At 39.3% G+C, this 23,160-nt stretch overlaps 1 protein-coding gene across 1 annotated transcript in view; it reads left to right on the top strand.

The window, feature by feature from the left end:
- The first annotated feature begins 412 nt into the window (after positions 1–412).
- The window catches only part of LOC126092297 (nuclear inhibitor of protein phosphatase 1), a 53,535-nt gene continuing 30,787 nt past the window's right edge, over positions 413–23,160 (top strand). Inside the window, exons 1-2 of the mRNA XM_049907816.1 lie at positions 413–648; positions 765–825. Coding sequence (XP_049763773.1) covers positions 620–648; positions 765–825 — 90 coding nt within the window. The 5' untranslated portion in view covers positions 413–619. The remainder of the gene's footprint in view (positions 649–764; positions 826–23,160) is intronic.

Below are 23,160 nucleotides of genomic sequence, written 5' to 3'. Positions count from 1 at the left end.
ATGTTACGACCAGTCTGCTCAGGTGTGAAGTGCGGAGACAGTCTCTGCGTGTGGGGCGCGATTTGTCTATGCAGATGTGATGCGGCTGAAATACCTCCCCACTTTCTACCGATTCGCATATAACGCATCGAATTTTTCATGTTTTTATCTGAATATATGTATAGAAATACGGACTGTAACAGTTGATGTTCATGTAATGTACTTCTTGACGTAATCATTGTGGATGGAATAACACTGTAAAACATCTAAGCTTCAACGGTGGTTCCTGTGAGAGATGTAAGAGATTATCGTTTGTTGTTTTTGCTTTAAAACAAAGTAATAATGGTATCATGAAATTAATTCGCAGTTTGTTCAAAGACAAAGCTGTCATTATTCGGGCGTTTCCTTTAGTGCCAATGCCTATATAGATGGACCAGAGGTTTTTCTGAATGTCTTTGGAAGGCAGTACAAATAGTGTTTTGAGTTTGTTGTGGTGTTGTTTGTATTCGAATATTTACATTTTATTTGTGTTTAACGAAGCTCTGGTGTTCTAAGTATGATGAAGTTTGCGTAACATGAATATGTAAGCGGATATGTTCATGTTTATAGTGATGTGAGATTCAAGAGGACCACTTCAGCAATGGCAAATCACTACGATGTACCAAATTGGTATGTTCGAAATTGCATGCCCTTGTTCAGATTTCTAAATTCTGCTTTGATACTGCAGAATTCTCGATGCGATGCACTTTGATTGTTTCCGCACTATTAGTCTGTTTACTCTGCAGGGCTGGAAAACCGCCTGTCGGACTTCATCTGGATGTTTTAAAAGGAGATAAACTAATCCAGGTAAAAGACGAACACATAGCATTTTATAATATATTTATTACTTTCTAACGCATTTACAAGAAGCATTGATGTTTGTCCATATGTATCATCACTGTATAAGTGTAGAAAAGTGGACGGAAATCGAAAAACCGGGAGGAAGGGAGGTGCTGGCGGAAGTAAAGCTGCGAGGGCGGGTCACGAGTCTTTTCTTGATAGCTCAATCGGTAGAAATATTCGGGTTCGAGCCCTGGTCCAGCGCACACTTCAAATCAGCGAGGAAATTTCATTAGGCATGGTAGTTTCAGACCTTATGTACTGCTCTTTGCAACTAGAGCCATTGCGTGGAAGTTTTCTTCAACTTAACCAAATTTTATGCTCACTCCAACCCTTTCATTAACCCATTTCTTGTCCATTGATGAAAATGTAGGAGCCATTGAGATTGTAGGTAATGGGTAGCTTGTGTTATACCAATAGAAGTGAACTACTAGTTGTAACTTTTTGAAGTGAAGAGGCTAGAATATGTGAAGTTCAAGCCAACATTTATCTGCTGATATGTTGACATTTAATTTTGGTTTTGATTTGCGTTAGTTATTCATCCAAGGAACATCTGACAATGATCGCCAGTAGAATTCAGTATCATATGAAAATAAATAATTCATAGGCCAAATACAGGAATATATAAGTATGTTCATATGAGAATAGTACAGTTGGTCAGCCATGTCGTCACTGAAGGAACCATACAGGCATTCTTGGAATGATTCACGAAAATCTAAAACAAGTTGGCTAGACTGAGGAATTGCCTTCATACCAAATATGAGGTCAGTGTCTTAACAACTGCGCTGCCTCATTTGGATGGTCCCTATTGTACAATGTTTACTGATTTACCGCTATTTGCGCCAAATAACATATAATTTAAAACGTTATTTTTTACTGGATGACTGCACACACTAAGTGCATGTGCAGATGTCTTCTGGACTACAAACACTCTGCTATGCCTCTTGCACTCCCTCCAGTCTGTTTGGAAAACTGACTTCAGGGCCGTAATGAGCCGACTGTGCCCAACTCATGGGTGATGAATTAACAAACAATAAGAGGGTAATGCTGCCTAAAAAGGCTAACATAGCCTACTAATTTAAGTTTGTTAGAATTACATAGGCCTGCCTTAGTATTCATAGCATATAAATAGTCTGCTTTTCACCTCACTAGTGTGTATTGCAGTAGTAAAATATTATTTTATGCAAGAACCCATTGAGGTCCCATCTTGAAATTTTGCATGCATGTAGTCAGTCAGACTGGACAACACATACAATTTTTATAAAGAAATCCGAGGGTACATATTTTGGAAATTTCAAAAAATGTTTTTTTGGAATAGTTTAAAATTTTCAGTTTAGTTTAGGTAGCATAGTCATGTTACATATCAAATTGAAGGGAATTTTTAGAGGAAAACAATGGTGCAAGTTTTAGCTCTTTAGGTTGTATAGTTTTTGAGCTACAGCATTTTAAAATATTCATCGATTGATCAAAAACTGAAGTTTTTTATTTTTAAACCCTTAAAACTCAAAAACCAAAGGTCAGAAAAATTTGAAATTTCAAATTTAAACTAGTGTTAGTGGGTACATTACCTGAAAAAAAAAATTAATCCAAATCTGAGAGGTCGTGGTTCAAATCATGTAGTAGCTACAATTGATTGATTTGACATGGAATGACCCTCATGTCTTCAAGTCCATTCCTTAGGCTGCCTTAGTCTGTTTGAAAAACTAAGTTGGTGTCCCCCACTGATGAGTGAAATGTTGAGTTCAGGAGAATGTGTTCATGTGCTGTAGGTCTTGGTTCATGATTTTCTTGTAACAGCATTAGGCTGCATTATGATCATGTATTGTAATGGTACAGAGTGTTGTAATTGTACTCCTTCCTTATTAATCACTACTATTGAATCCTCTAAGTAATCTTCAGTTGTGTGTGTGCATTAATTAGCCTATCAAGAATATTTTAGGGCTCTACCTTTTTAAACAGATATATTTTAGTAATTGTTTGCATCTCATTGTGCAATTTATTATAGATACAGTTTAAGGAAATACAGAAGCGTCCGATCCTACCCGTCGGCTTTGACCCATGACGTCACAAATATGGCGGAAACGACCATAAACGACAACTCCAATATGGCGGATATAAAAATGTCGCATACGTATCATAAAGACGAAAATACATAGAAAAACAACACACACACACACACACACACACACACACACACACACACACACACACACACACACACACACACACACACAAGTTTCACAAAAAGCCTAATGACTAACGGGACAAGCGTGGGAAATTGGGGGTTTTTGGGTGGGGAGAAACTAAATATACACAAATCTAGCCACCCACCGCCATACAAAACCACGCAAGTCGACGAAAAAAATCGACATCACAAAACTCACCAAATACCACAAAACACATTCTTATCCGGAATCGGACACTTCCCTTGACCTATATAGATCTACAGTAGCTCCCGATCCCATAAATTAGGATCGAACATTTCCCTTGACCTATATAGCTCAACAGCATCTCCCGATCCCACCCCCCAATACAAAAATCAAAATACACCGCAAAACATTGCGAAAAATCACTTCCCTTCACCTACATATATCTACAGCAGCTCCCGACCCCATAAATTGGGATCGAACACTTCCCTTGACCTATATAGCTCAACAGCAACTCCCGATCCCATCTCCCATTACAAAAATCAACATACTCCACCAAACATTGAGATTGAACACTTCCCTCCAACTATATAGCTCAACAGCAGCTACCAATCCCATAACTTAGGATCGACCACTACCCTTGACCTATGTAACTCAAAAACATCTCCCAGTACGAATACCAAATATGGCGGATATAAAAACGTCGCATACGTATCATAAAGACGAAAATAGCCCTCAACCGAGAACTATTAATCCGGTCTTTCATATCCATTCCTGAACAAAAACCACAACCGAATACACTTAATAACAAACTCAGCCGACGTACAGCAATCATCATTACATTAACCATCAAACAAAACCGTTAACTCACTAATACAAATTCCGCTTCAAAAAGACGCACGCAGCACTCACCACTGACCAACAGCAAACTGAGCCCAACACACCAAACAAACGAAAACCATGAACATACCACCAGAGGGCACAACAAACAACAACACGACATCTACAAACACGCCACAATCACAAACCAAACTCCGCGCCGTAATGACGTCACACACCACAACACCCTTACGTCACGGGTCAAAGCCGACGCGTGAGATCGGATGTTTCTGTTGACCCCAGTTTAATTCTCTGATAGAAATTGCTGTTTTGTGTGTGATTTTCCTTGGTAAATCCCAAGTCCAAACTGGCTCTTCTTAGCCCTACATGATTAGGCCTAAGCAAGTGTAGCTATAGAACTATTAGAGTAATACTTAGTAATATTTTCCCCTGATTTTCACAATAGTTTGATAGAAGTATTTGCTTCGTGCAAGTTCTGTGTCATTCACCAGCCATGACTGGACAAATTACATCAAGTTTACAATAAAATGAATATAATGAAATTTAAGCTATGATATTAAAATGGTGATTATATAATGTATTAAGAACTAGATTGCAATGTACTTTCATAACACAACTATAAAATCAGTGCTAGAACATGGTGTAACTAAGTAGCTGAGTTGCTGCTGTTGTTATGGCACTGAGGTGCAGATCAGGTGGACACTTTTCTGTCATCGGAGAAGTAGTATCTAATACTGTACAAAGGTTGCACTTTTTGTTGTTGTTGTGGTCTTCAGTCCTGAGACTGGTTTGATGCAGCTCTCCATGTTACCCTATCCTGTGCAAGCTTCTTCATCTCCCAGTACCTACTGCAACCTACATCCTTCTGAATCTGCTTAGTGTATTCATCTCTTGGTCTCCCTCTACGATTTTTACCCTCCAAACTGCCCTTCAATGCTAAATTTGTGATCCCTTGATGCCTCAGAACATGTCCTACCAACCGGTCCCTTCTTCTTGTCAAGTTGTGCCACAAACTCCTCTTCTCCCCAATTCTATTCAATACCCCCTCATTAGTTATGTGATCTACCCATCTAATCTTCAGCATTCTTCCGTAGCACCACATTTCGAAAGCTTCTATTCTCTTCTTGTCTAAGCTATTTATCGTCCACGTGTCACTTCCATACATGGCTACACTCCATACAAATACTTTCAGAAACAACTTCCTGGCATTTAAATCTATACTCAATGTTAACAAATTTTTCTTCTTCACAAACGCTTTCCTCGCCATTGCCAGTCTACATTTTATATCCTCGCTACTTCGACCATCATCAGTTATTTTGCTCCCCAAATAGCAAAACTCGTTTACTACTTTAAGTATCGCATTTCCTAATCTAATTCCCTCAGCATCACCCAACTTAATTCGACTACATTCCATTATCCTCGTTTTGCTTTTGTTGATGTTCATCTTATGTCCTCCTTTCAAGACACTGTCCATTCCGCTCAACTGCCCTTCCAAGTCCTTTGCTGTCTCTGACAGAATTAGAATGTCATCGGCGAACCTCAAAGTTTTTATTTATTCTCCATGGATTTTAATACCTACTACGAACTTTTCTTTTGTTTCCTTTATTGCCTGCTCAATATACAGATTGAATAACATCGGGGATAGGCTACAACCCTGTCTCACTCCCTTCCCAACCACTGCTTCCCTTTCATGTCCCTCGACTCTTATAACTGCCATCTGCTTTCTGTACAAATTGTAAATAGCCTTTCGCTCTCTGTATTTTACCCCTGCCACCTTCAGAATTTGAAAGAGAGTATTCCAATCAACATTGTCAAAAGCTTTCTCTAAGTCTACAAATGCTAGAAATGTAGGTTTGCCTTTCCTAATCTTTCTTCTAAGATAAGTCGTAGGGTCAGTATTGCCTCACGTGTTCCAACATTTCTACGGAATCCGAACTGATCTTCCCCGAGGTCGGCTTCTATGTTTTTCCATTCGTCTGTAAAGAATTCGTGTTAGTATTTTGCAGCTGTGACTTATTAAACTGATAGTTTGGTAATTTTCACATCTGTCAACACCTGCTTTCTTTGGGATTGGAATTATTATATTCTTCTTGAAGTCTGAGGGTATTTCGCCTGTCTCGTACATCTTGCTCACCAGATGGTATAGTTTTGTCAGGACTGGCTCTCCCAAGGCTGTCAGTAGTTCTAATGGAATGTTGTGTACTCCGGGGGGCATGGTTTCGACCTCCGGGGGGGCCTGGTTTTGACTCAGGTATTTCAGTGCTCTGTCAAACTCTTCACGCAATATCATATCTCCCATTTTGTCTTCATCTACATCCTCTTCCATTTCCATAATATTGTCCTAAAGTACATCGCCCTTGTATAGAACCTCTGTATACTCCTTCCACCTTTCTGCTTTCCCTTCTTTGCTTAGAACTGGGTTTCCATCAAAGCTCTAGGTATTCATGCAAGTGGTTCTCCTTTCTCCAAAGGTCTCTTTAATTTCCCTGTAGGCAGTATCTATCTTACCCCTAGTGAGATAAGCTTCTACACCCTTACATTTGCCCTCTGGCCATCCCTGCTTAGCCATTTTGCACTTCCTGTCAATCTCATTTTTCAGACATTTGTATTCCTTTTTGCCTGCTTCATTTACTGCATTTTTATATTTTCTCCTTTCATCAATTAAATTCAATATTTCTTCTGTTACCCAAGGGTTTCTACCAGCCCTCATCTTTTTACCTATTTGATCCTCTGTTGCCTTCATCCCTCAAAGCTACACATTCATCTTCTACTGTACTTCTTTCCCCCATTCCTGTCAGTTGTTCCCTTATGCTCTCCTGAAACTCTGTACAACCTTTGGTTTAGTCAGTTTATCCAGGTCCCATCTCCTTAAATTCCCACCTTTTTGCAGTTTCTTCAGTTTTAATCTACAGTTCATAACCAACAGATTGTGGCCAGGGTCCACATCTGCCCCTGGAAATGTCTTACATGTTAAAACCTGTTTCCTAAATCTCTGTCTTACCATTATATAATCTATCTGATACCTACTAGTATCTCCAGGGTTCTTCCATGTATACAACCTTCTTTCATGGTTTTTGAACCAAGTGTTAGCTATGATTAAGTTATGCTCTGCGCAAAATTCTACCAGGCGGCTTCCTCTTTCATTTCTTAGCCCCAATCCATATTCACCTACTATGTTTCCTTCTCTCCCTTTTCCTACTCTCGAATTCCAGTCACCCAGACTATTAAATTTTCGTCTCCCTTCACTACCTGAATAATTTCTTTTATCTCGTCATACATTTCATCAATTTCTTCATCATCTGCAGAGCTAGTTGGCATATAAACTTGTACTACTGTAGTACGCGTTGGCTTCGTGTCTGTCTTGGCCACAATAATGCGTTCACTATGCTGTTGGTAGTAGCTTACCCCCACTCCTATTTTTTTATTCATTATTAAACCTACTCCTGCATTACCCCTATTTGGTTTTGTATTTATAACCCTGTATTCACCTGACCAGAAGTCTTGTTCCTCCTGCCACCGAACTTAACTAATTCCCACTATATCTAACTTTAACCTATCCATTTCTCTTTTTAAATTTTCTAACCTACCTGCCCGATTAAGGGATCTGACATTCCACGCTCCGATCCATAGAACGCCAGTTTTCTTTCTCCTGATAACAACGTCCTCTTGAGTAGTCCCCGCCTGGAGATCCGAATGGGGGACTATTTTACCTCCGGAATATTTTACCCAAGAGAACGCCATCATCATTAATCATACAGTAAAGCTGCATGCCCTCGGGAAAAATTACGGCTGTAGTTTCCCCTTGCTTTCAGCTGTTCGCAGTACCAGAACAGCAAGGCCATTTTGGTTAGTGTTACAAGGCCAGGTCAGTCAATCATCCATACTGTTGCCCCTGCAACTACTGAAAAGGCTGCTGCCCCTCTTCAGGAACCACACGTTTGTCTGGCCTCTCAACAGATACCTCTCCATTGTGGTTGCTCCTATGGTACGGCTATCTGTATCGTTGAGGCACGCAAGCCTCCCCACCAATGGCAAGGTCCATGGTTCATTGGAGGGGGGGGGGGGACTTAAATCTGTACTTGATGTTAACAAATTTCTCTTATTCAGAAACGCTTTCCTTGCCATTGCCAGTCTACATTTTATATCCTCTCTACTTCGACCGTCATCTGTTATTTTGCTCCCCAAATAGCAAAACCCTTTACTACTTTAAGTGTCTCATTTCCTAATCTAATTCCCTCAGCATCACCCGACTTAATTCGACTACATTCCATTATTCTTGTTTTGCATGGATTTTAATACCTACTCCGAATTTTTCTTTTGTTCCCTTTACTGCTTGCTCAATATACATATTGAATAACATTGGGGAGAGGCTACAACCCTTCCTCACTCTCTTCCCAACCACTGCTTCCCTTTAATGTCCCTCGACTCATATAACTGCCATCTGGTTTCTGTACAAATTGTAAGTAGCCTTTCGCTCCCTGTATTTTACCCCTGCCATCTTCAGAATTTGAAAGAGGGTATTCCAGTCAACATTCTCAAAAGCTTTCTCTAAGTCTACAAATGCTAGAAACGTAGGTTTGCATTTCCTTAACCCTAGCTTCTAAGATAAATCTTAGGGTCAGTATTGCCTCACATGTTCCAATATTTCATTGCCTCACGTGTTCCAATATTTCTACGGAATCCAAACTGATCTTCCCCGAGGTCGGCTTCTATCAGTTTTTCCATTCGTCTTTAAAGAATTTGCATTAGTATTTTGCATCAGTGACTTATTAAACTGATTGTTCAGTAATTTTCACATCTGTCAGCACCTGCTTTCTTTGGGATTGGAATTGTTATATTCTTCTTGAAGTCTGAGGGTATTTCGCCTGTCTCATTCATCTTGCTCACCAGATGGTAGAGTTTTGTTAGGCCTGGCTCTCCCAAGGCTGTCAGTAGTTCTAATGGAATGTTGTCTACTCCCGGGGCCTTGTTTCGACTTAGGTCTTTGAGTGCTCTATCAAAGTCTTCACGCAGTATCGTATCTCCCATTTCCTATTCATCTACATCCTCTTCCATTTCTATAATATTGTCCTCAAATATATATACTCTTTCCACCTTTCTGCTTTCCCTTCTTTGCTTAGAATTGGGTTACCATTAGAGCTCTTGATATTCATACAAGTGGTTCTCTTTTCTCCAAAGGTCTCTTTAATTTTCCTGTAGGCAGTATCTATCTTACCCCTAGTGAGGTAAGCCTCTACATCCTTACATTTGTCCTCTAGCCACCCCTGCTTGGCTATTTTTCACTTCCTGTCAATCTCATTTTTGAGATATTTGTATTTCTTTTTGCCTCCTTCATTTACTGCATTTTTATATTTTCTCCTTTCATCAATTAAATTCAATATTTCTTCTGTTACCCAAGGATTTCTGCTAGCCCTTGTCTTTTTACCTACTTGATCCTCTGCTGCCTTCACTACTTCATCTCTGAAAGCTACCCATTCTTCTTCTACTGTATTTCTTTCCCCCATTCCTGTCTATTGTTCCCTTATGCTCTCCCTGAAACTCTGTACAACCTCTGGTTTAGTCAGTTTATCCAGGTCCCATCTCCTTAAATTCCCACCATTTTGCACTTTTTATATACACAGAAGTTTAGTTCTAAATTGCTCTCTTTGGTTATGATTGAATAGCGCTAGGTAGTGTAGGTAGTGCATTAAATAAGTTTAGAACTTCAATTTGCAGGCTGTTCTCTATCTTAATTGTAATTTTGGCCAGTCTTTACTGTATTTTAAGCCCAATTGTGAGTGCTGTGTTGATGAGCTCCATTTCTTTTTCAATAGGTGTCTCGAGTTGTTTTAGTGTGAATGAAGCAGTTGAAAATATGATGGATGAAAAACATCAGAACTCCTAATGTGGAAAAAAATTGGTTTACAAGTGTCAGTTTTGTCAGTTTTTTGTGTGCATTAATGATCCTCACTGCTGTCTTTTCCAATAAAAGCACATTATTGCACCTACAGAATGGCCCATAGTAACAGTCCACAGCTGATGTGACTGTGGAACATTGCATAGTACACTGTTAGTAGCTATTTTCGTGATATTACAATTTCTAATTTCTTCAAGTGGTGAAGGACTCATGAAAGTTTTGAACAAATGTGTTTAGCATGCTATTGTCATTTTAATTTGGTATCAATGAAAACACCCAGAAGCTTAACAGCTGGTGTGTCACCTAGTGATGAAGTATTACTGAGGCTGCGCATCATCTTCTATGTTTGATATTCATTAATTTTCATCCTGTTCTTGATCAACTAGGACATGGCCTCACTGAATAGGGTTTCTTATTGAACAGCATGAACTACATTCTCCCATTTTGAGAGCAAAGTTGTATCATTTACAAACTGCATGGTGTGCCCAGTGGAGCCTGTGTCATTAACAAAAATTAGAAACAAAAGAGGCCCTATCATGGATATGTTCGGCACATTGTGTTGTAACTTTTTTTTACCTAAGTCTGCTCCTTGCACTGATATGTTCTGTTGTCTATTCCTCAGGCAAGATTTGAGGGTTTGCAGAACAACTCCCTCAGTGCCATATGACATTAGCTTGCTGAGCAGAGCTTTATGTGGGATACAGTCAGATGTGTCACTAAGATCACCAACTATCAGCATTATAGTCTCGTTGTCTTCAAAACCCTGACTTATATTTGTATTAAGTCGAGTACTACTGTTGTTGATGACCTGCCCTTGCAAAAGTTGTGCTATATGTCATAAAATTGAGATTATTTCCTTGAAAATACCCTAATATTTGCTGATCTTTCATTATTGGCCTATCACTTTAAATCATTATAGCGATTGGCCTGTAGCTTTACACTTAATGAGGATGATCTTATTTGTAAACTGTTACTGTGTGTTCTGCTTTCTGGAAGTGTGGAAATTCTCTAGCATGAAAGCATTTATTTCTTACTACTGTCAGTAGTTGAGCTGTTCGACAGGTTAAAGTTTTTAGCATAGTAAAGGACAGGCCATAAATATTGGGTTCCCTGAGTGTTTGAAGTTTTTAACATTCTTATTGTGTCTTCTGGATACACACACTTCCACGTTACCACGCTGCATTTCTGTACCAACCACCTGCTTTGTCCCAGGATGTAACTGTGTTGCACTGTGTGACATCATTGTGGCGCATTTGAATTGGGTCATGTTTGCAGATGGTGTGTTGGAGGGTGCAGTATTGGGTGTGTTTGTTTCTAAATTGTTTCTGAGGTATGTTAGTGGTTCATTGGACTCCTTGAGTGCTGTTTGTGAGAATAATATTAGAAGAGTTTGTGGTGGTTTGTTAGTGAATAATTTTGATGTTGACAGTTATGGGCAATAGATTAGATTTTGGATGTGGAATTGTTAATTTGATGTGTTGCTTGTGGCTTGAGATTTAATTTTTTTGTTTGGTAGATATGATAACTAGGTTCATGAGCAGGTCCCTGCGTATGCAATTGGGGGCGATATTTTGACCATGACTAAATTTCTGCAATTATTCAGTTTAATTGCTAAGTATGTGAAGTGTTATATTTGTGGAGAAGGAATGAAATTGACCAGAGTTGCTGCATCTCTGACCAGGGACCCCTATTTGTGATGATGTATTATTGCTCATCAGTTGAGTGTTGTCCTAATTAGATCAGTGTTAGTGACCAGATTACATTAGACTGGTTTTCAGTTTGTAGGCAGGTCTGTACAGAATTTATCAAGTGTAGTGGTAACTTGAGGGAGGGAGGAGACGTTATAGTTAAAATTGATGAGTCTGCTTTTGGTAAGAGTACTCATCCTGCGGTAACGTGGGTGTGGGGCCTTGTTGTTTGAGGGGCTGGTTTTCTGACATCGTTTTTAGGGTGGTGGGAAGATGGGGACTAAACGGAAATGTGGAATTATTTGAGGAGTATACTGAGGATGGTAGTTATGTTGTGTTGGATTCATTTTCTTCTTGTAGGGATGCACAAAAGAGGTATTAATGACTCACAAGATAGGGCTGTTTGATGAGCTTCTTTTCATTTTGTTCTTTTTTTATCTAGAAACTGAATCCAGAGGCTCAATTAAATCCAGTTTTTTTGCCAATGAAACAGGTGTTGTCATTCCTCTGTGCCATGGTGATTTGATGGGTTGGGTTGAAATGGGAATCATAACTTCATCGATCTTTCTGTGCGGTTTTATCTGATTTGAAAAGGTAATGAACAGTCTAGTTATGTCTTATTGTACCTGTGGTACGGAACCCAACTGTTTTAATTTTACAAACAGATAACATGAACTAAAAAGGTTATCAAAACGTATGATATAGCTGTTCGGGTCAGCAACACACTCTAGCATTTTTTCACAACTCAGTTTCCCAAAGGTTGAGACTCTTCAGAGACTTCCTTCCCACAGAACAGATCAAAATTATAACAATAGTTATCACTTCCACACAAAGCTTAAAATTTATACTCAAATCTAATGGCTTTCCCTTTTAGAAGTTGCTTCAGCAAATCCAAGAGATTTTCATATAAAAATTCCCCACTTCTGGAAGTTTTTATTCACAGTGATAATCAAATTTCTAACCTTGAATCCTTGATCACTTTTGTTAGTATTTGCTTCATTATTACCTACAAAATGAAACATTGTTTTTAGTTCAAGGTATTTGTCATGTGGTATGGCACTTTTTACAAGGATCACCATCAGGTCATCATCTTCAGACCAATAATCTCTCTGATTGGGCAATGTGTGATACCCAGATAAAATTAAGACACCAATAAAAACATTCAGTTCATCTACCTGAGGTAGAATACTGTGGCAAATTTTTCCATTGGTTTACATACTTTTCAGTTTCTTCCATAATGCTGTTTAGCAGTTCAGAAGTAAGCAACTCGTTAAAAATGTCCAGTGGCATATAACCATGTTAAGTGTGTTCACAATATTTTCTCGGTTAATTTTTTCCAGACTGCCTACATTGCCAAAACTGTCTTAGTCCATATTGCTTTTGGTTCACTCTTTTTCTTTTTAGAAGATTCTGCAGTTGTGACTGAACTTCAGTTTCCTTGGCACTAGTTGAAGATGCTGTAGAATGGCTTGGAACGTTGTTGTCCTCTGGCACATTGTTCTACTGTCACTGGAGTATCGTGCACCATAGGACACCTTGTTTCATAATAATTGAAACTCTCCTCATCTATCAGTTCATCGGCATTAAGTGATAATATAGTCATATCTGCCTCTATCTCCACAGGAAACAAGTATTCTGTCGCCTCCTCAGCTGATTTCAGTGTTTTCCGCTGACACAGAATAGAATTCCTGAATGAAAAGGAACTCAAGTGTGTGTATTATAATAGCCCAGCACCTTGTTTATAAGACACCATTCTCAACTCAAAATTTTTAGTATGAGATTGTTAATTTCATCAGGTATTTTATACAACTGGCATAAATAGACTTTTAGCATTCAAATACCAAATAATATAATTTACTTACCCTTCTTGTAAGACTTCTAGCGAACAAAAAGCATATCATGTGCGCAATAAGAAATTCACCAGTGTTGACATAAAGATGTGTAAACACAGCTCAAGAAATTTGGACTCCAAATGGATTGTAGCTGAAAGTGTGGAGGCAACATTGAATGCAGACAGAAATTGTGTGGAGTTCACTGTTGCATGGTTCAGCAATGGAAAGGAACTGTCCTATAACTAGGATGCTGGGTGCTAATGGGTTAACAAAGTCCAATTATACCCAACATTGTTTTACTTGATGATGGTTTAAGGCTAAAATCATGAAATTCAAAAGGTGGACATATCTTTCAACTATTTCAATTGCTTATTTTCTGTTCTTAACTGAACTGTTTATCATCCACATTTCAACACTCCAGACAAATATCTTTTGAAAACAATTCCTAACATCTTAATTTATATTCGAAGTTGGCATAGTTCTCTTTTTCAGAAGTCCCTTTACTTGTTATTGCCAATCCACATTAAGTATCTTCCCTACAATGGCCGTTGTCACTTATAATGCTGCCCAAATAACATAACTGATTTACTTCTTGTAGCGTCCTCTTTATGTAATTCTCTCAGCACAGTTTTATTTAATTTGAGTATGTTCTATTGCCCTTGTTAACTTCTCACTACCTGTATTTTATCCCTGTTACCTTCATAACATGAAATAATAGTTTCCAATCAACATTGTAAAAAGCTTTCTCGAAACTTATAAATAGTACAAATGTTAGTTTGTAATTCTTCATTGTATCTTCTAAGATAAGTCATAGGACCAGTATTCCCTTGTGTGTTCCTACATCTCTCTGTGACTCAGACTGATCTTTCCTGCGATTGGCTACTACCAGTTTATGCATTCCTCTATAAATAATTCATGTCAGTATTTTGCAACCATGACTTGTTACTCAGCTGAGTAATATTCTCATCAGCCAGCGACTGTCTTCTTTGGAATTGGAATTATTACATTCTTCTTGAAGTGTGCTGAGCTACTAGTTAAATAAACTTTCATTACCTTGGTGAATGTTGTCTTCATATCTGTCTTTGCCACAGTAATGTGTTCGCTGTGCTGTTTGTAGTACTTCAGTCACATTCCTATTTTTAGTTCTGTATTAGATTTACTTTACATAACCCCAAAATGATTTTTTTTTTCTTTTAGTGGCCCTGTACTTGGTTGACTAGAAGTCTTGTTCTTCCTGCCACCTACTCTCACTCATCCCACTATATTTAACACATCCATTTCTCTTTATAAATTGTCAACCTATGTACCCAATTAAGGCATCTAACGTTTCACACTCTGATTCATAGTCAGCTAGTTTTGTTTATCGTGGTGACAACATCCTCCTAAGTAGTCTCTGCTTACAGATTTGAATGTGGGACTATTTTACCCAAGAGACTTCCATCATCAGTTAACCATGCAGTAGACCTAGATTTCCTCAGAAAGTGACAGTTGTAATCACCACTTGCCTTCAGCCATTTGCTGTACCAGCACAGGAAGGCTATGTTGGCTAATGTTTCAAGGCCAGGTCAATAAATCGTGCAGACTGTTGCCCCTGCAACTACTGAAAAGACTGCTACACCTTTTTGGGAGCCGCATATTAGTCTGGCCTCTCCACAGATAACCTTCCATTGTTGTTACACCTACAGTACAACTGTCTGTTTTGTTGAGGTGCGTAAATCGCCCCATCTTAGCTAAGGCCATTGGTGAGTATGACTTACAGGAGGTCAGTTTGTAGAACTTGGGGACATAGCTAACTGCTTCTGCCACTTTGCTTTCAACTCTTTTTCAAGTTTGAAGTCTACTAAGACAAGAGCATCCTCCTATAAAATTACTTTGCCAGATGGCTTGTTTCACTATTATTAGGCCTTATTTGGATTCATTTCTGACTTTAGTGTGGAATTATACTGTATGAAGAAGTGTGCTGCAGCAGATACACTTGACAGTATTATTACTACAATATTTTCTTTTGTAAAATGTTGACTTCAATGGATTATCTGGTTCATAATGTCTCTTCCATTGTGATCATCTGATGTAATTTTTCTTCATAAATACACAAATTGTACATCTTCCTACATCTTCGTAAGTTATATGCGTTCAGTGCGATATAATTTTTATTTTATTTCATTTCCAAAGTACTTTTAGGGCAGTTTCCGTAGGTTTCAACATGAAGTATTGACTGCTATCACAGTTAGCTGAGCACTTTGTCAGCAGTGAATTGCAGTATCTTGTTTCTTATACCTGCTAATTTTCCATGGTTTCTCATCTACTTTGTTGAACTCAATTTGTATGTGCACATACCTGATCTATAATCTACTTGACATTCATCATCTTGCTAAATTTTCCCATACCTTATTATAGCTATATGCTGATTCTGTAGCCATCTTCTCATAGTACATGTTGGATATCCCTGTCTTATCCTGATAGTGATGAACAGGGTGAGCAGCAGTTGCTGCTTGCTGGTGATGCTCTGGTGCACCAGCACCAGGAGACCAGCAAGTCACATATTTTGCTTTTGTTTGATTCAGATTTAAATTCTTTGCATGTTTTTGTGTGCTTGCATAGTTTAATTCTTAAATTAATTGCATATTTTTGTATTTGAGAGGTGTAGTATCATCTTTTAGTAATAGTAATGTGACCATTTGCACATTTTGTAGTGCAGTAGTCATCTGTTTGTTTATGTGTTTTGAATGGCCAGTGACCATTGACCACAGCTCAACTAGCTACCAATCTCCAGTGGTGAAGCAACAGGAGACTAGAAAATCACATGCATAGCTTTTTTTTTTCTTAAAAAAAAAAACTCTCTTACGGCAGTGTGCGGACACAGGAGGAACTGCTGAAGGTGCTGTCTTCAGGCTACTGCCTCAGGGTGTGGTGACAGTGGAAAAGATGGTGGGATGCACGAGACACCTCAGGTGTCACTTGCTTCGCTCATGGCCTCTGCTGTCAGGGCACCTTCCAGCATACCCAAAGCAGTGGATACACGCCCAGTGCTGGGTTAGTGGTGGGTTGTTATGTGGACACGTCGCTTGAATTGGAGAGTGAATGTGGATGCTGGTTATCTGACCTTGCCCATTCACTCTATGACCTTCAGCAAGGAGTTATTGGGAGCTCCAGTGTTAGGTGAGTTAAGGAACCTCTTAGGGAACTAGTGTCCTGGGCTGGAAAGAATTCCATTGTACACTCAGTATGTCTGCCAGGGAGGGGAAGGGATGGGGGCTCATCAGAAATGTATGGAGGAGGCCCTGCTTGCGGCTCTCCAGGGTGAAAAGTGCAGTAGTCTACAGGTTGTTGCTTATGACAGCACCAATGACATTTGTAGCTTGGGTTTGAGGTCATCCTCAGTTCCTACAGGTGGCTGGTGAAAGTTGTGAAGACTACTGGCCATGCTTGTGGGGTGCAAGCAGAGCTCTCACTTTGGTTTGGAGCAGAGTGGAGGGTCTCAACCAGACACTCCATTGATCCTGAGACAGTCACAGATACAGGTTTCTGGACCTTTGCAATGGGGTGGAGAGTTGCAGGTCTCAGTTTGATAAGTCAGGGTGCACTACACGAAGGTCGCAGCTACTAAGGTAGCAGTGTACTTGGGAAGTGCACAGGGGTTTTTTAGGCTAGGTGGTAGTTTGAGGTCCTCTGATTAATGTTGACTGTTTGATACGAGAGAGAGCAAAATCAGATTGCATGCGAAGTAAACAAATTTCAACAGTCATAATTTTAACAGTAAATTGTAGAAGTATTCATAACCAAGTTCTTGAACTTACTGCCCTCCAGGAAAGTTGTTGCTCTCAGATTATTTTTGGAACTGAGAGCTGGCTGAAACCCGAAGTAGAAAGCTCTGAAATATTTGGTGAGGTATGGAATGTGTATTGGAAAGATAGATTAGATGTCGTAGGAGGGGGAGTATTCATTGCTGCCGACAAAAATTGTGTGTCTATTGAGGTTGAAATTGAGTCTGACTATGAAGTTCTCTGGATCGAGTCGCATGCCTAGGTGAACTCAAGCTAATTATTGGTTGCCTGATTCTGATTGGTCACCTGATTCTGCTGTACACAGTTTGTGCAGTATTAATGGGAGGCGGCTTTAATCTACGAGTATAGTTTATGGTTCCTCAGGGAGTCACACCTAGTGATATGTGGCTGGCGACCACGGGGCCCCGAGCTGAGTCCTGGCATTGCTTCCACTTACTTATGCCAGGCTCCTCACTTTTATCTTTCCTATCTGGCCACCCTCAGCCAGCTCTTGTTCTTTTCCGACCCAGACGCTATTAGGTTTCGAGGGCTAGGGGTCTTTCATTTTCCAACCTATACTTCTCATGCAGCGTCTGACCTGGAGCGGGCGGCTGCAAAAGGCGTCTGTATCCCATGTTAGGGGCGGCCTCCAGAACTGCGGAAGGCAACGGAATACCACCGCAGATTATCTTCCCTGCATAATGCAGTCTCCATTTTATGCACAAAAAATGGCTTCCTCTCATGTTAAATCAGTGTCCGGAGGTAAAATAGTCCCCCGTTCGGATCTCCGGGGGGGACAACTTGAAAGGAGGCAAAAAATCAAAACGAGAATTGGTACCTGGAATGTCAGAACTCTGCTACAGGCAGGAAAACTAGAAAACCTTAAAAGAGAGGTGGAAAAGAATCATATGGACCTCGTAGGAGTTGCTGAGGTAAGATGGAATGGACATGGAGAGTTGCAGTCAGATGAATATGTATTCTACTACTCAGGAGGTGAAGTAAAAGGAATTAATGGAGTAGGAATGATTATGACAAAGGAATTTGCTAAATGTGTGGAATATGTAGACTATGCAAATGACCGGGTTATTGGTGTAAGGCTGAAAGGAGCACAAAAAGATTTACTGATTGTCCAGGTGTATATGCCAACTTCAGAACATGATGACCAAATTGTAGAGGAAACGTACAATGTAATAGAGAGAATAATGAACGAAAATAAAAAATGCTGCAAAATAGTAATGGGAGACTGGAACGCCATTGTGGGAGAAGGGAAAGAGGGAAACATAGTAGGCAGTCATGGTCTTGGAAAGAGAAATGACAGAGGTGAATGGTTAATTGACTTCTGCAGGGAAAGGCAGCTGATAGCAGCAAACACATGGTTCAAGAACCATAAGAAATCACCAGGGGATAAATACAGAAACCAAATCGATTTTATACTGGTAGAAGAAAGATACAGGAATGGAATCAAGAAGGTGTACACATTACCAGGTGCAGATATTAACAGTGACCACAACTTACTTATGGAAGAAATAGAAATAAAAGTGAAAAAACTGAAAAAGGCGACAATGGTGAAGAAGTGGGATTTAGAGAAGATAAGGTCCAACAAAGAACAAATTACAGAAATGCTGTCTCGGGACTTTCTAAACACATTACGAGACAAAGAAGCACCTGATGATAATGCCAACGAGTACTGGAATATGCTGAAAGAAGGAATCATTAAAGCAGGACAGCAAAATGTAGGATATGTAAAAGGGAAAAGGTCAAAAAAACCATGGGTCACACAAGAAATGATTTCCAAGATGGAGGAGAGAAGAAAATTGAAAAACAAGAACACTGAAGATGCAAGAAAGATATACTGAAGGTTAAATAACGAACTGCGAAGAGAAACAGAGCAGGCTAGGAAAAAATGGCTAAAAGAGGAATGTGATGAAATTGAAGAACTGGACAGGAAGGGAAGATACGACTTACTATACAACAGAGTAAAGACTATGACATGGGAACAAAACAGAGCAGGAAGCACTACTATGGAAATTTTGAGTAAAGACGAAGAGGTAGTGTACAAAGATCGTGACGATGTCCTCCAGAGATGGGAAGAATATATAAAAGAGCTATATGACACAAATAGCAAACCAGAAACTCTGGAGCTTGAATCACACAACAGTGTAAGTGATGAAGAGAAAGGACTGACCGTCATAATGGAAGAAGTAAAGGCTGCCATTGCTGCAATGAAAAATGGCAAAGCAGTAGGTACAGATACAATACCGGGAGAAATACTAAAATGCTTGAACCACAATGGAATAAGAGAAATATTGAGATTATGTAATAAAATATATGACAGTGGTGAATGGCCTGAGGACTTTTTGACAACAGTAATGATTCCATTACCGAAAAAACAAGGAACCAAGAAATGCAGTGAGCACAGGACAATCAGCCTCATTTCACATGCAGCCAAAGTGATGTTAAGAATAATTAATAAAGGACTTGAAAAAGTAATAGAGGAGAATCTCGGCGAGGAGCATTTTGGCTTTAGACGGAATATGGGCACCAGAGATGCAATAGGGCTCCTACGAATCTTGGGAGAAAGGTTTATTGAAAAAGGAAGAGACCTATATATGTGTTTCATCAATTTAGAAAAGGCATTTGACAATGTGGTTTGGGACAAGCTGGCGACTATTATGAGGGAAAGGAGAGTGGACTGGAAAACCAGAAGACTTATAAACTCATTATACCTTAATCAAAAAGTTTCAGTTAAAGTGAGAGGAGAAAGTACAAACTGGATCAGACTAGGGAAAGGAGTAAGACAAGGATGCTGTTTATCACCTACTCTTTTCAACCTGTACTTGGAAAATATGATTGACCAATGCTCATTAGATGACAAAGGAGTAGAAATTGAAGGAAGAAGAGTAGGGTGCTTGAGATTTGCTGATGACATGGTCATTCTAGCCACAGGGGATAAAGAATTACAGGATTTGGTGGACACCATTGCAACTAACGGAAAAAAAATATGGAATGAAAATTAACACAAATAAAACAAAAGTATTGGCAATAGGAGGAAATAAGGACATAAAAATTGTGCTGAATGGAGAAACACTAGAACAGGTGCAAAATTTTAAGTATCTTGGAAGCAGGATAGACACCGACTGGAAGTGCACCACAGAAATTAAAACAAGGATAGCAATGGCAAAAGAGGCGTTTTATAAGAAAAGGAGAATCTTCTGCAGTGGTCTGTACAGAGAACTCAGAAAGAGACTCATAAAATGTCTTGTATGGAGTGTTCTTCTATATGGCACTGAAACATGGACTATGAGGAAAAAAGACAGAGAAAGGCTGGAGGCTTTTGAGATCTGGACATGGCGGAAGATGGAAAGAATAAGTTGGATGGACAGAGTAAAAAATGAAGAGGTACTGAGAAGAGTGGGAGAGAAAAGACAGTTACTAGATGTAATAAAGAGAAGAAAAAGAAATTGGATTGGGCATATATTAAGAAAGAATGACGGACTGATAAAAACAGTTTTAGAAGGTTATGTAGAAGGGAAAAGGAAGTGAGGAAGGAAGAGATTCCAGATACTGGATGACATGATGGACAGTACAACATACAGCAGCCTTAAGAAGGAAGCAATAGATCGCAGAAAATGGAGAGGCAAAGGACCTGCTAATATAGCAGATAACTGATGATGATGATAGTTTACGGATTCACTGTGGGTGGTATGGAGAGACAATCTTGTGAAATGCTTTCAAACAAGTTTTCTGCAAATTGCCTTCAACAGCTAGTTACACAATGGAAATATTTTAGACCCTTTAGCTACAAATAGGCCTAACCTTATTGACAGTGTCAGTATAGAGACAACAGTTAGTAATTGTGAAGTCAACACAGCAAAGTTAGCAAATGCATCAAGAAGGCTAGGAGAATATGTATGCAAGGAAAAGAAGGTAAACAGTTGTGTGCACACCACTTAAACAGTGAAGGGACATCATGTAGTTCCAATATGATGGACGTAGAGGAATTATGGACAAAATTTAAACTGATTGTAAGTTGCACTCTGAACACATTTTTGCTATGTAAGTGCATTAAGGATGAAAAACACCATCCATGGTTTAGTAACCAAATTTGGAAAATGCTGAGGAAACAGAGGTTATTGCTCTCTTACTTGAAATAAAAAATGCAAATGTCAAAAGGAAGAAGTTAGTAGACATTCATGTGTCTGTCAATAGATCAATGTATAGAGTGTACAACTGCTTCCGTCATCACACCTTAGCAAAAGATCATTCCAAGAACCCAAGAAAATTCTAGTCATTCTAAAATCACTCAGTGGGTCAAAGGCTTCTATCTAGTTACTTGTTGACCACTCTGGGAAAGCCAAAGTTTTAATTTTCACATTTAAGAAATCATTCATGCAAGATGATTGTATAAGCATACTATTGTTTGACTGTCACCCAGGCTCCTACGTGGAGGACATGGAAATAACACCCACGGCATAGAGAAGCATCTGAAAGAATTGGAAACAACTAAGTTGCCAGGTGCAGATGGTATCCCAGTGTGATTTTACATAGAATGTTCTGCAGTATTGGCCTCTTACTTAGCTTGCATGTATTGTGGATCTCTCACCCAGTGCGAAGTCCCAAGCAACTGGAAAAAAGTGCGTGTCACTCCTGTATATAAGTAAGGTAAAAGAATGGACCCACATTATTACAGACCAGTATCCTTAACATTGGTTGCTGCAGATTTCTTGAACACATTATGAGTTTGAATATAACAAATTTCCTTGAGACTGAGCTTCCGTCCACAAATCAGCATGGATTTAGAAAGCATCGCTTATGCTCTTTTCTCGTGTGATATCATACAAACCGTGGATGGAGGCCAGCAGGCAGTTTTCACATTCCTAGATTTCTGGAAATCATTTGACGCGGTGCCCCACTGTAGACTTGAGCATAAGGATTAGATTCCCAAATATGTGAATGGCTCAAAGACATTTTAAGTAATAGAACCCAGTAGGTTCTCCTCAACTGTGTATGTTCATTAGAGACAAGGGTATCATCAGGAGTGCCCCAAGGATGTGTGATAGGGCTGCTCTTATTCTCTCTACATATAAATGATCTGACTGACAGGATGAGCAGTGATTTACAGCTGTTTGCTGATGACACTGTGTTGTACAGAATGGTGTACAGAAAGGTCTCATCACTGACTGAAGGAGGATACGAGATGGCGTAGAGAGAATCTGTAGTTGTAGCAAATGACAGCGGTTTTAAATATAGAAAAATCTAAGAGAATGCAGATGAGTAGAAAAAACAATCATGTAATGTTTGAATACAGCATTAGTAGCGTGCTGCTTGACAGAATCACATCAATTAAATATCTAGGAGTAACATTGCAAAATGATGTGGAATGAGGGCATCAGGTTGGTGGTAGAGAAAGCAAGTGCTTGACTTTGTTTTATCAGGAGAATTTTGGGAAAGTGTAGTTTAACTGTAAAGGAGATGGCATATAGAACAGTATTGCAACTCATTCTTCAGTACTGCTTGAATGTGTGTGATCCCTTCCAGAACAGAGTAAAATAAGACATTCAAGTTGTTCAGAGCATGCTGCTAGATTTGTTACCAGTAGGTTGAGTCGGCACACAAGTATTATGGAGATGCTTCGTGAAGTCAAGGAGGAATCCCTGGAGGGAAAGCAAGGCTATTTTCTTGGGCACTATTGTGGAAATTTAGAGAACCAGCATTTGAGGCCGACTGCGGATCTATTCTACCACTGCCAATGTGTGTTTTGCGCAAGGACCATGAAAATAAGATGAGAAAAATGAAGGCTCATACAGAGGCTTATAGACAGTCATCTTTTGCTCACTCTGCGAGTGGCACAGGAAAGGAAGTGATTAGGAGCAGTACTTGCTACCCTCCACCATGCACCAAATAGTGGTTTGCTGAGTATGCGTGTATGTAGAAATTATGTTCTGGTTCTCTTAATATCCTGGTTAACATCAGTCTGCTTGGGCAAAGGCTTTTCTAGTATCTTAAAATACATTTTAGGTATGCTTTACTATACACTTTGTGTTCCAGTTCTATTAGGACTGTAGCTGTGAAAAACAAAAGTCATGGATTATGCACATAAAATCACTGTGTTTATTCAGATAGTCCCTCTGAACC

The sequence above is a fragment of the Schistocerca cancellata genome, chromosome 7 (genome assembly GCF_023864275.1).
Source record: "Schistocerca cancellata isolate TAMUIC-IGC-003103 chromosome 7, iqSchCanc2.1, whole genome shotgun sequence".
Taxonomy (NCBI): Eukaryota; Metazoa; Arthropoda; class Insecta; order Orthoptera; family Acrididae; genus Schistocerca; species Schistocerca cancellata.
Note: the sequence above shows the minus strand (reverse complement) of the source record. Positions and strands in the feature narration are given on the sequence as shown.